At 44.4% G+C, this 13,325-nt stretch overlaps 1 protein-coding gene across 1 annotated transcript in view; it reads left to right on the top strand.

Moving 5' to 3' along the window:
* gc2 (guanylyl cyclase 2) overlaps nucleotides 1-13,325 on the top strand; it is a 34,827-nt gene that overhangs the window by 19,096 nt on the left and 2,406 nt on the right. The window contains exons 13-16 of the mRNA XM_056462129.1: nucleotides 625-817; nucleotides 1,410-1,584; nucleotides 1,665-1,763; nucleotides 3,676-3,770. Coding sequence (XP_056318104.1) covers nucleotides 625-817; nucleotides 1,410-1,584; nucleotides 1,665-1,763; nucleotides 3,676-3,770 — 562 coding nt within the window. The remainder of the gene's footprint in view (nucleotides 1-624; nucleotides 818-1,409; nucleotides 1,585-1,664; nucleotides 1,764-3,675; nucleotides 3,771-13,325) is intronic.

Consider the following 13,325-nt stretch of genomic DNA (forward strand, 5'->3'; position numbering starts at 1 on the left):
TTGACTCTGACACACACCTATCTCCCGGAGAGTGTTCATTATCTGGCCAACTGTTGTAAAAGGTGTTTTCTTTACCAAGGAAAGAATTCTTTGGTCGTCCACCACAGTTGAATAATAGGGGAATAACACACACCTGGCCATGGAACAGCTTAAGAGCCAATTGTCCCATTACTTTTGGACCCTTAACAAGTGGGTGGCACATATGCAAACTGTTGTAATTCCTACAGCGTTCACCTGATTTGAATGTTAATACCATCAAGTTAAAGCTGACAGCCTGCAGTTAAAGCACATCTTGTTTAATTTCAAATCCATTGTGTTGGTGTATAGAGCCAAAAATGAACTGTGTCGATGTCCCAATATTTATGGACCTAACTATGTTGTAAATTTATTGCTGGAGAACGTATCGCCCTAAAAGAGGACAGGAAATTTTACAATAACAGTATATTACATAAGTAAATATACTACATTGTTAAAAAAACAACATAGTTTGAAACATTTATGTTGTCCTAAATAAGAAAACTGTATGTATGTGTGTATATATATATATATATGTGTGTGTGTGTGTGTGTGTGTGTGTGCGTGTGCGTGTGTGTGTTTTTGTTTTTGTTATCTAATCTTCTGTAGGTCAGTGGCAGAGGCTCTGAAGCTCGGCACTACAGTTGAACCAGAGCATTTTGAGAGCGTCAGTCTCTATTTCAGTGATATTGTTGGCTTCACCACGATCTCAGCCAACAGCGAGCCCATTGAGGTGGTTGACCTCCTTAATGACCTTTACACAACCTTTGATGCTGTAATTGGCAATCATGACGTCTACAAGGTAACACTAGGAAAAATTTTTACATTTATTAGTTTTATTGTTTGCAGTCAGTGAAAACGTCATGTCCTTTGACATTGGTTTCATTTATTGTCATTACTCTCAGAAATTACATTTGGGTTGTTTAATGGGTTGTTAAACACCCAACCACTGAATTAAAAAACATTTCCAAGTGCTATTTGTACATATTTTACCCATTTTTTAGAGTGTAATTGTGTATTCCACATAAGATTTTAACAACATTTTGAAGGGCACTTCAGAGTGAAAATTATCATGGCTGCCATATTAAAGTATCTTTCCAAACTGAAGTGCTTAAAATTGGCCACTTCGAAGGGCTCTTCGTAATCGGATTGGCTCTTTGGAAGGATTTTCAAGGGTACAACTTTGGTCACCCATTATCCTTTGCACATACAAGTTGATTGGTATTGGGTTGATTGGGATTGCATCCATTCAGAAAGGCTCATCCCTATGCACTATTCTCTTCAAAGCAATCACTTGCGATGGCACAGATATGAATCCTTCCCAATGGAATGCAGTGTAACTTCAAAAATGTTTAATTTACTTTTGGATGTCTAACTGTTTTTATTGCCTACAGGTGGAGACCATCGGTGATGCTTACATGGTGGCATCAGGTGTGCCCGTTCCCAATGGGAACCGACATGCAGCTGAGATTGCAAACATGGCCCTGGATATCTTGAGTGCTGTTGGCACCTTCAGGATGAGACATATGCCTGATGTTCCGGTCCGCATCCGAATAGGACTTCACACAGGTCAGGCTGATCCATGCTGCTTGGTTAATATTTAAAGTATTTAAATAGTTTCCTTCATTATTTGTATTCTGTCTTTTTAGGTCCCTGTGTGGCTGGTGTAGTAGGTTTGACCATGCCGCGGTACTGTCTGTTCGGGGACACTGTCACCACTGCCTCCAGAATGGAGTCTACAGGACTGCGTAAGCATGGGACACTTGTGTTCACATTTGTCAGGTTCGATTGGTGTGATTGAGCCTACTTATAAACAAACTTTGGTACGTTTGGCTGCACTATACACTTACCAGCCACTTTATTAGGTTCACCCTACTAGTACCAGGTTGGACCCACTTTTGCCTTCAGAACTGCCTTAATCCTTCGTGGCATAGAGTCAACAAGGTACTGGAAATATTCCTCAGAGATTTTGCTCCATATTGACATGTTTGCATCACACAGTTGCTGCAGATTTGTCGGCTGCACATCCATGATGTGAATCTCCCGTTCCACCACAACCGAAAGGTGCTCATTTGGATTGAGAGCTGGTGACTGTGAAGGCCATTTGAGTACAGTGAACTCATTGTTATGTTCAAGAAACCAGTCTGAGATGATTTGCGCTTTATGACATGGTGTGTTATCCTGCTGGAAGTAGCCATCAGAAGATGGGTATACTGTGATCATAAAGGGATGGACATGGTCAGCAACAATACAATTGAGTATTGTGGCGTTGACACAATACTCAATTGTTACTAATGGATCCAAAGTGTGCCAAGAAAATATCCTTCACACCATTACATCATTAGCCTGAACCATTGATACAAGGCAAAATTTTGACCCTACCATCCAAATGTCGCTGCAGAAAACGAGACTCATCAGACCAGGCAACGTTTTTCTAATTTTCTATTGTCCAATTTTGGTGAGCCTGTGGGAATTGTAGCCTCAGTTTCCTGTTCTTAGCTGTCAGAAGTGGCACTCGGTTGTGCCTCAAGGTTGGACGTGTTGTGCATTCAGAGATCCTCTTCTGCAGACCTCGGTTGTAACGAGTGGTTATTTGAGTTACTGTTGCTTTTCTATCAGCTGGAACCAGTCTGGCTATTCTCCTCTGACCTCTGGCATCAACAAGGCATTTGCGCCCACAGAATTGCCGCTCACTGGATATTTTCTCTTTTTCAGACCATTCTCTGTAAACCCTAGAGATGGTTGTGCGTGAAAATCCCAGTAGATCAGCAGTTTCTGAAATACTCAGACCAGCCTGTCTGGCACCAACAACCATGCCACGTTCAAAGTCACTTAAATCCCTTTTCTTTCCCATTCTGATGCTCGGTTTGAACTGCAGCTGATCGTCTTGACCATGTCTACATGCCTAAATGCATTGAGTTGCTGTCATGTGATTGGCTGATCAGAAATTTAAGTCAATGAGCAGTTGGACAGGTGTACCTAATAAAGTTGCTGGTAAGTGTACATGCAAAATGGACCAAAAACATCAAAACATACCAAAAATTCGGTGTGAAGTTTCAAGATGGGACCTTTATAAGGACAGAAAGTACAATCACTTTAACCTGTTGCCAATTACTGCTGTTCAAAAAATGGCATCACCTGATTGATCTCTCTTCTGTTTTGAATCCTTTACATGTTTTATATAAACGTTAATAAAAAGGTCATCACATGCATACTCGTACAACGAATGGATTTAGCCCAGAACACAATGTTTTTTATGTTCAGTATGTTCTGAACACTATGAATGCTAAGCAACCACATCTAAACACATTTATCATAACATATTTTCTTTTTTGGTCTGGACCAAAACAACTAAGCCAAGTAAACTACATGAATGCACCAAGCAAAATTGTGATTGCATCCTTTGCACCTAAATTGTTAACAACCCAAGATTCAATGTGATGTTTTAAGTCAGTTTAACGTAACGCTATAGGTGATAGATTTTCAAAATGACTTGAAAATTTGACCTAGCAATTAATTTTGGATTATTTTAAATGTGCACAATTGAACGAAAGCGATTAAAAAATATATATTTTAAATTCGGTGAAAGCCCTTAATTGTTTAATTTGCTTTGCTGGTAATAATTTAAAATTAGACAAATGTGTGTGTGTGTGTTTGCAGCATACAGAATCCATGTCCATTCAAGCACAGTGAAGATACTGATGGAGCTGAAATTGGGGTACAAAGTAGAGCTGAGAGCCAGGACAGAACTCAAGGTGAGCTCTGAGATTTCCTTTTAAGAGAGCCAAAGATACAGTTCAACATTATTAAAAATAGTTCAACTGACTGACTTCATAAGCCTTTCACAATATATTTTTGTAGTGCTGCATGCTTACAGAAGCTAAGAAATGTAAACAAATGATAAAACAGCAGGGTTTAATTTACAACGCCAGTCTACAATGATATCTGTTTTGTTTATTAAACATTTATCTGAATCCACAAATTCCATCTTCCATCGCCACAAAAAAAAAAAAAAAACTATTTAGCTTTTTTATAATTAATAGTTTCATCTTATTTATTTTAATTACGAGTGCTCTCCAGAATTCTTGAGCAGGTTATTAGATTGAAGCCAATCATAGTTGCAACCAGGAATGTACAGTTGAAGACTAATTGTTAGCCTGTGAAATTTTAATTTATTTTTACATTTTTCCCAAAGGACGTTTAATGAAGAGAAGGTCCTTTTTCCAACACATTTTAAACAAACGTTTTAACATATTTCTAATAACCTATCTAGTTTCTTTTTGACAGCATGTAATATTTAACCAGCTATTTTAAAAGATACAAGTATTAAGTGCAATTTAAAAGGGTTAATTATGCACGGTGGCGCAGTGTGTAGCACGTTCGCCTCACAGCAAGAAGGTCGCTGGTTCAAGCCTCGGCTGGGTCAGTTGGCGTTTCTGTGTACAGTTTGCATGTTCTGCCCATGTTTGCATGGGTTTCCTCCGGGTGCTCCGGTTTCCCCCACAAGTTCAAAGACATACAGGTGAATTGGGTAGGCTAAATTGTCCGTAGTGTATGTGTGTGAATGAGTGTGTATGGATGTTTCCCAGTTATGGGTTGCAGCTGGAAGTTGGCGGTTCATTCCGCTGTGGCGACCCCAGTTTAATAAAAGGACTGCGACTGGAAGGGCATCCGCTGCATAAAACATGTGCTGGATAAGTTGGAGATTCATTCCACTCTGGCAACCCCTGATTAATAAAGGGACTAAGCTGAAAAGAAAATGAATGAATGAATGAATTGAATATTTAATGTATAGGAAGAAACATATTGCAAAGCATCCTGCAGAAAATATTAAAATAAAAGAGAGATCTGTGAGGCTGTATACTATATATACTTGGCTATATATTTTAAACTTAATGTGCTGTCGTTAAGCACATTTTATATGTTACAGTGAGTCTGCAATGCATTCAAACTTTTTCTTGCAAGCAACAATTCCATTAAGCACGTATTCTCTCTCTCTCGCTCTCTCTCTCTCTCTCTCGCTCGCACGAGCAGAAGCACAATTTCAATGTATTGTGACAAACATTTAATATAACATTAATAGGTCTAAATAATGACCAATATTTTAAAACATATTACTACATATGTTGCCTATTGAGGCAATCTGCAATTTCTCTCTTGCTTTGTTACTGTTATGAAGCGGACAGGAGACAGAGGTAAGGAAACGTTAGGGTGTTTATTGAATGACAACAAGGAGCACATGAAGGATAGCCAGGAGGATCAGGAATGATGTTGGGGTCTTCTCCTCCGTGGCTGGGTAACAGGAATACACGAGGATGGACAGCACACACCAGATACAGCTGACAGAGGATGACACAGACTTGGAAGGACTGGAAGACAGGACGATACGGGAGGACCAGGAAGACTAGGGAGGAATACAAAGAGAACAGGTAAGTAAATCGTTTGTTTAGCTGAGGATGACTACGCTGAGTGGTCGCTCAGTTGTCCGCTTTCGTCGAGACGAGCCCGGACAATGAGCGACTGGAGTGCTGTGCTTTTATCTGGTGCTCGTGAATGTGATGCAGCTGTGTGCTCATTAGAAGTCAGGTGATGGTGATCTTCGTGAGTGGGGATCGTGAGAGCCTGACCAATCCGTGACAGTACCCCCCTCCCCAGGGCCCGCTCCTGAGGGCCGACACCTCCGACGCCGTGGTGGTCTCCCTCTGCCTCTAGGCGCTGGGAACTCAGGGTGGCTCTCATGAAACTCCACCATGAGACTAGGATCGAGAATATCAGCTCTGGGAACCCATGTCCTTTCTTCGGGGCCGTACCCTTCCCAGTCCACCAGGTACTCCAACTGGCCACCACGACGTCGGGAACGCAAGATCTCCTTCACTGCGTAGACGGCTCCTTCTTCTAGGAGCAGTGGAGGAGGGGGTTCCTCTTCGTGGTCAGGCTCTGTGGAGGGAAGAACAGGATCGTGATAGGGTTTCAGGAGTGATACGTGGAATGTAGGGTGAATACGGTAGTGAGAGGGTAATTGTAGTTTGTAGGTGACGGGGTTAACCTGTTCCACGATGGTGAAGGGACCAACAAATCGGGGACTTAACTTGCGAGAGGGCAGTCGCATGCGTATGTCCCGGGTGGATAGCCACACCTTTTGTCCGGGTGTGTATCTGGGTTCTTCAGACCTTCTCCTATCGGCGGTTACCTTGCTTCGACGGACTGCCTCTGCAGATGTTGATGAGCCTCGTCCCAGACTCTCTCGCTCTCCCGGAACCAGTGATCCACTGCGGGGACATCAGATGGTTCGCCATCCCAGGGAAAGAGCGGTGGTTGGAAGCCCAGGACGCACTGGAATGGCGTGAGTCCGGTGGAGGGTTGCCGCAGTGAATTTTGGGCATATTCTGCCCAGCCCAAATACTGGCTCCAGGAGTTCTGGTGACCACTGCAGAAGGTCCTCAGGAACCGTCCCACCTCCTGAATCTTCCTCTCTGTCTGCCCGTTGGTTTGGGGATGATATCCAGAAGAGAGGCTGACGGCCACACCTAGGAGCTTGAAGAAGGCTTTCCATAGACGTGAGATGAACTGTGGACCTCTGTCCGACACAATATCTTCTGGAATACCAAATGACCTGAAGACTTGATTAAAGATATGTCGGCAGTTTCAAAGGCTGTGGGAAGACCTTTCAGAGGGATTAGTTTGACAAACTTTGAGAATCTATCTACTATGACTAGAATACAGGTATTACCTTCTGACGAAGGGAGGTCAGTGATAAAGTCCACTCCTAGGTGTGACCAGGGACGGTTCGGAATCGGCAAGGGATGGAGCTTTCCAGCGGGTAGATGACGTGGGCTCTTGGATTGGGCACAGTCCTTACAGCCCTGAACATATTGCCTCACATCCCTTGCCATGTTTGGCCACCAGAATCGTTGGGATACTAGCGAGAGAGTATTGTTGATCCCTGGATGTCCAGTGCCTAGCGAGGTATGTAAGGAGTGGATCAGATCTACCCGGTGTTCAGGTGGTATGAACTGCCGATGAGGAGGGCATCCCGGCGGAGCAGGAGCTTCCGGAGTGGCAACGACTGGAGGAGCGTTCCAGGTGATCGGACAAATGGAGATGTGTTCGGGAAGAATCTTCGTTGGGAGTTCTTCATGATCGTGATGCTCGTGTAAACGAGAGAGAGCGTCTGCTCTTAGATTCTTGGGTCCTGGACGATAGGAAATGGAGAAATCAAAACGTGAGAAGAAAAGTGACCATCTGGCTTGACGTGGACATAGTCTCTTGGCCTCTTTGATGTACTGGAGGTTTTTGTGATCTGTGATCACCTGGAACGGATGTTTGGCTCCCTCCAACCAGTGACGCCACTCCTCCAAGGCTAGCTTGATTGCTAGAAGCTCCCTGTCTCCTATGCTGTAATTCTGCTCCGCCGGGCTCAACTTCCGAGAGAAATAGGCACAGGGATGCAGTCGGGGCGGTGTATCATGATGTTGAGATAATACTGCCCCGACGCCGGTGGTGGATGCGTCCACTTCCACCACGAAAGGAAGATTTGGGTCAGGATGAGTCAGGAGTGGGGCCCTTGTGAACTCCTTCTTAAGAAGGCGGAAGGCTGCGGCTGCTTCTTTGGTCCACTCCAGTCCTTTGGGTTTACCCTTGAGGAGATTAGTGAGAGGTGATGTAATCCTGCTGTAGTCCTTGATAAATCGTCTATAAAAGTTAGCAAACCCAAGAAACCTCTGGAGCTCCTTAATGGAAGTGGGTTCTGACCAGGATAGAACAGCCTCAATTTTCTTCCCATCCATACGTATACCGGTTTGGTCAATGATGTATCCCAGGAAATGAATCGACTTCTGGTGGAATGAGCATTTCTCCGCTTTGAGGTAGAGGTGATGTTCTCTCAATGTGTGTAGGACCTCCGCAACGTGTTGGCGATGTTCGGCCTCACTCCGGGAGTAAATGAGGATGTCATCTATGTACACTATTACACAGTGGTGAAGAAACTCCCGGAGGACTTCATGAATGAAGTTTTGGAATACGGAGGGGGCGTTGACCAGACCGTAAGGCATGACCTCATATTCATAGTGGCCAGTAGGGGTCACGAATGCTGTCTTCCATTGGTCCCCCTCACGTATTCTTATCAGATTATACGCGCTGCGGAGGTCCAATTTAGTGAAGACTTTAGCTTCTCGGAGCTGTTCCAAAGCGGCTGGTACCAGAGGAAGGGGATATCGGTATTTTACTGTACCGTTATTTAGGACCCTGTAGTCGATGCATGGACGCAGCCCTCCGTCCTTCTTGGCCACAAAGAAGAAGCTTGAGGCGGCTGGTGATTTTGAGTGACGTATGTACCCCTGACTCAGAGCCTCCCTTATGTAATCTTCCATTGCCTGATTCTCTGGAAGCGAGAGCGGGTAGATCCTACCTCTTGGCAACTGGGCATCTGGAACTAGGTCGATCGCGCAGTCCCATGGCCGATGCGGCGGTAGCTGGGAAGCTCTCTTGGGGCAGAAGACATCATGAAAGGAGCTGTACTCCTTAGGAATGTGGATAGACTGCTTCTCAGGAGGGCTCTCGACCGATGTTGCAAACAAAGAAATGGGGGTTCCGACCTTGAAGAGGGAGATTTGGAAAACAGGCAGGTGTACATCCAGATCCCCATTTCTTTATCTCTCCTGTGCCCCAAGAGATGATGGGATCGTGCTTCACCAGCCACGGGCGCCCTAGAATGATGTCCATATTTGCACCCTCCAGAACCAGAAATTGAATCCTCTCTTGATGTAACACCCCCACTTGAAGAAGGATGTCTTCGCATTGTCGATGGATACGGGTCGAAGATCGAGTGCACTGGGTTATCGGTTGTATCTGGTATATATGCGAGGACGCCTCAGTACGGAGGTGGAGTTGACGACAGAGGGATTGGGAGATGAAGTTCCCTGCTGACCCGGAGTCGATGAGGGCTGTGGACAAGGAGAGAAATAGAGGCAGTAGTTATTTGTACGGTGGTAGTAAGTGGTTTACATTGTTCAATATTCGTACTGAATACACTCACTGAAGTCCGAATGGGACGAAGGGGACACTCCATACGGGTGTGTCCACTGACACCGCAGTATAGACACAGACCCCGGGTCAGCCTCCTCTGTCGTTCCGCTGATGTCAGTCTTCCAGACTCTATTATCATGGGTTCTGGTTCTGGAGAGGCTGTTGACTCAGGCGATTGGAGGAGTGCAGACGAGGGGGTGATGGTGTCCTGTTGATAGGAACGAAGACGATCGGAACATCGGAGAGAATGTTGGATGAATCTCTCCAGACCCATTGTATCATCTAATGTGGCCAGTTGGATTCGGAGAGTGGGTTCCAAGCCGAGCCGGTACGTGGTCAACAACGATCTCTCATTCCATCCACTTGCAGCTGCTAGAGTGCGAAACCGGAGAGCATATTCCTGTGTAAATAGAGTACCTTGCTTAGATGATACAGCTGCTCTCCAGCGGCTACTTCCCCATCAGAACGTCCAAACACCTCTTTGAAATACTCCGTGAAGGTAGTGATGGAATTCATGACCGGCCCGGCTTGGTTCCAGATCGTCTCAGCCCATTTAAGTGCAGGTCCAGAGAGTAGAGATACGATGTAGGCGATCTTTGACTTATCTGTGGGATATAGAGAAGGTTGCATTTCGAATATGAGGGAACATTGTAACAGAAAACCATTGCACTCCCCCGCTCCGCCTGAGTAGGGCGCTGGTCGGGCCATGGGACTGGAAGGAAGGGCCGAAGAAGAAACTGTGGAGGCGGAAGTGCTCGGTGCTGGTGGTGCGTTGGAAAGTGGAGCTGGTGGCTGTAGAATCCGCTTCAACTGGTCCACCAGCTCTTGAAAGTGATCGGGGGTGCTCATGTTGTCGTCGTTAAAGGTCCGGGCTTCTGTTATGAAGCGGACAGGAGACAGAGGTAAGGAAACGTTAGGGTGTTTATTGAATGACAACAAGGAGCACATGAAGGATAGCCAGGAGGATCAGGAATGATGTTGGGGTCTTCTCCTCCGTGGCTGGGTAACAGGAATACACGAGGATGGACAGCACACACCAGATACAGCTGACAGAGGATGACACAGACTTGGAAGGACTGGAAGACAGGACGATACGGGAGGACCAGGAAGACTAGGGAGGAATACAAAGAGAACAGGTAAGTAAATCGTTTGTTTAGCTGAGGATGACTACGCTGAGTGGTCGCTCAGTTGTCCGCTTTCGTCGAGACGAGCCCGGACAATGAGCGACTGGAGTGCTGTGCTTTTATCTGGTGCTCGTGAATGTGATGCAGCTGTGTGCTCATTAGAAGTCAGGTGATGGTGATCTTCGTGAGTGGGGATCGTGAGAGCCTGACCAATCCGTGACAGTTACAAGCTGTAGTTTTTGATGAATATGTTTAAATTATTATACGTTTGAACTCTAAAAGCAAACATGGCTGTGAACATAGATGTGTCTCATTTCAGAGCGGTTTCATTTCTCGCAGTTGCCTAGTAGTACACAACATAATCGATGTATCTATAGTCTACCTTCAGGGTTTCACGACAGTAACGTGCACGAGCAGTTATCTAGATTATTTAAACTGAACTCAGATTAGTTAGATCAAATGATCTTCAACTTGCTGTTATAGAACCAATTTAAGCGTAGACGTTTAGTTCGGCTCATTGAAGCTAGGTTTTGACTTTAATTCCTGCTTTTTCTAAATTACGTTTATGAAACAGGAGTCAGCAAGCATGTGTTTGCTTTTGCTTACAAAATTTGCATTTATTTAATCAAACATGCAAAAAAATGAAACATTACTGTAAAAAAACCTTCCCATTTTTTTAACTTGCAAGTTATTGGATCATCTTGGTTTATTCTATAGAGGGTCGAAAACTTATTTACACAGTGGGTACAGAAAGCATTCAGACCCCCTTAAATTTTTCACTCTTTGTTATATTGCAGCCATTGGCTAAAATCATTAAAGTTCGTTTTTTCCTCAATGTACACACAGCACCCCATATTGACAGAAAAACCTAATCAAATCATATTTATATACTGTGATGAGTGAAAAACTTAGGTGCTGGCTCCAGACAGTGCAAAATACAGACTGGAGTGTTGACATTTTTGCCGATTTATTAAAAAAGAAACTGATTTATGAAAGGCTGATTTATACTTCTGCGTCAAGCGCACGCGTATGCTACGGCGCAGCCTATGCGTGAACACATAGCCGGCCGGCGTCACTGATGCACACCTCTCAAAAAATGTAACGGGTACGCATAGCGCAAGCTCTGTGATTGGTCGGCTTGGTTGGGCTGACGAGTGTGGGCAGAGGTGAGATCCTCGCGAGCATGATGCAGCGGGTGTTTACAAGTGTGGAGTCCCATGAAGGAGCTCCGGATGGAGACTGCTGTTTTGTGTTCACCTTATGATTAAAGTTGTTGCAAGTCTGCGGGTTCCCGCCTCAAAATGAGTGAATTTGAGCCAGTTGTACATTAAGGAAGCGTTCAGAAAAAAACAAAACACCAGCGATGGAACTCGACACAGAGGAACATCGACACTTACTGCCAGCTAGCATTTCGGAAGTGTATTGCAGAGCAACAGAAACAGCGCGCAGAAGTATAAATGCATGGCTACGTGCAAGGCTTGCGCCGTAGGTCACGCCGATCACTTGACGCAGAAGTATAAACCAGGTTTAAGTATTCAGATCTTTTGCTCAGTATTTAGTAGACATATCCTTTTAATCGAATACAGCCATGAGTCTTTTTTGGAAAATATGCAACAAGTTTTTCACACCTGGATTTGGGGATCCTCTCCAGTTTTGTCAGGTTGGATAGTAAACGTTGTTGGACAGCCATTTTTAGGTCTCTCCAGAGATGCTCAATTGGATTCAAGTCAGGGCTCTGGCTGGGTCATTCAAGAACAGTTATGAAGTTGATGTGAAGCCACTTCTACATAAATTTAGCTGTGTGCTTAGGGTCATTGTCTTGTTGGAAGGTAAACCTTCGGCCCAGTCTGAGGTCCTGAGCACTGGAGAAGATTTTTATCCAGGATATTCCTGTACTTGGCCACATTCATCTTTCCCCCGATTGCAACCAGTCATCCTGTCTCTACAGCTGAAAAACATCCCCACAGCATGATGCTGCCATCACCTTGCTTCACTGTTGGGACTGTATTGGACAGGAGAGGAGCAGTGCCTGGTGCCTGGCCGAAAAGTTCTATCTTGGTCTCATCAGACCAGAGAATCTTATTTCTCACCATCTTGGAGTCCTTCAGACAAGCTGCCATGTGTCTTGCACTGTCGAGAGGCCTCCGTAGGGCCACTCTGCCATAAAGCCCCAACTGGTGGAGGGCTGCAGTGATGGTTGACTTTCTACTACTTTCTTTCATCTCCCAACTGCATCTCAGGAGCTCAGCCACAGTGATCTTTGGGCTCTTCTTTACATCTCTCAACAAGGCTTTTCTCCCCTGATGGCTCAGTTTGGCTGGACGGCCAGCTCTAGGAAGGGTTCGGATCATCCCAAATATGTAAGGACTACGGAGGCCACTGTGCTCTTGGGAATCTAAAGTGCAGCAGAATTTTTTGTAAGCTTGGCCAAATCTGTACCTTGCCACAAATCTGTCTCTGAGCTCTCCAGGCAGTTCCTTTGACCTCATGATTCTCATTTGCTCTGACATGCATTGTGAGCTGTAAGGTCTTATATAGACAGGGGCGTGGCTTTCCTAATCAAGTCAAATCAGTATAATCGAACACAGCTGGACTCAAATGAAGGTGTAGAACCATCTCAAAGATGATCTGAAGAAATGGACAGCAGCTGAGTCAAATTTATGAGCAAAGGGTCTGAATACTTAAGACCATGTGATTTCTCAGTTTTTCTTTTTTAATTAATCTGCACAAATGTCAACAATTCTGGGTTTTTCTGTCAATATGGGGTGCTGTGGGTACATTAATGAGGAAAAAAAATGAATTTAAATGATTTTAGCAAATGACTGCAATATACTCCATATAATTGATAAAAAGATTGACCATAAAGTCTGCATGAACTACAAATTGCTGAGACTTTTATTTCAATAAGCTGATCTAGTTTCAACTACAATGGAATATTGAGTAGGGGGCGGGGCTTTCTTTTTGCCAAACACTACATTATGTAGTACAATATACCTGTTCCTAATAATCAAAGTAAGCTTTGCTGCTTAACTGGATTACATTATTATGTGTATGCGTTATATGAACAAATTTGAGTTTATTAGGACAATTAACCACAGTTTTTCCATAATACACACATGCATGCTTGCTGTAGTATCACAAAGGATCACCAGATTGGATGTA

The sequence above is a fragment of the Danio aesculapii genome, chromosome 7 (assembly GCF_903798145.1).
Source record: "Danio aesculapii chromosome 7, fDanAes4.1, whole genome shotgun sequence".
NCBI classification, from domain to species: Eukaryota; Metazoa; Chordata; class Actinopteri; order Cypriniformes; family Danionidae; genus Danio; species Danio aesculapii.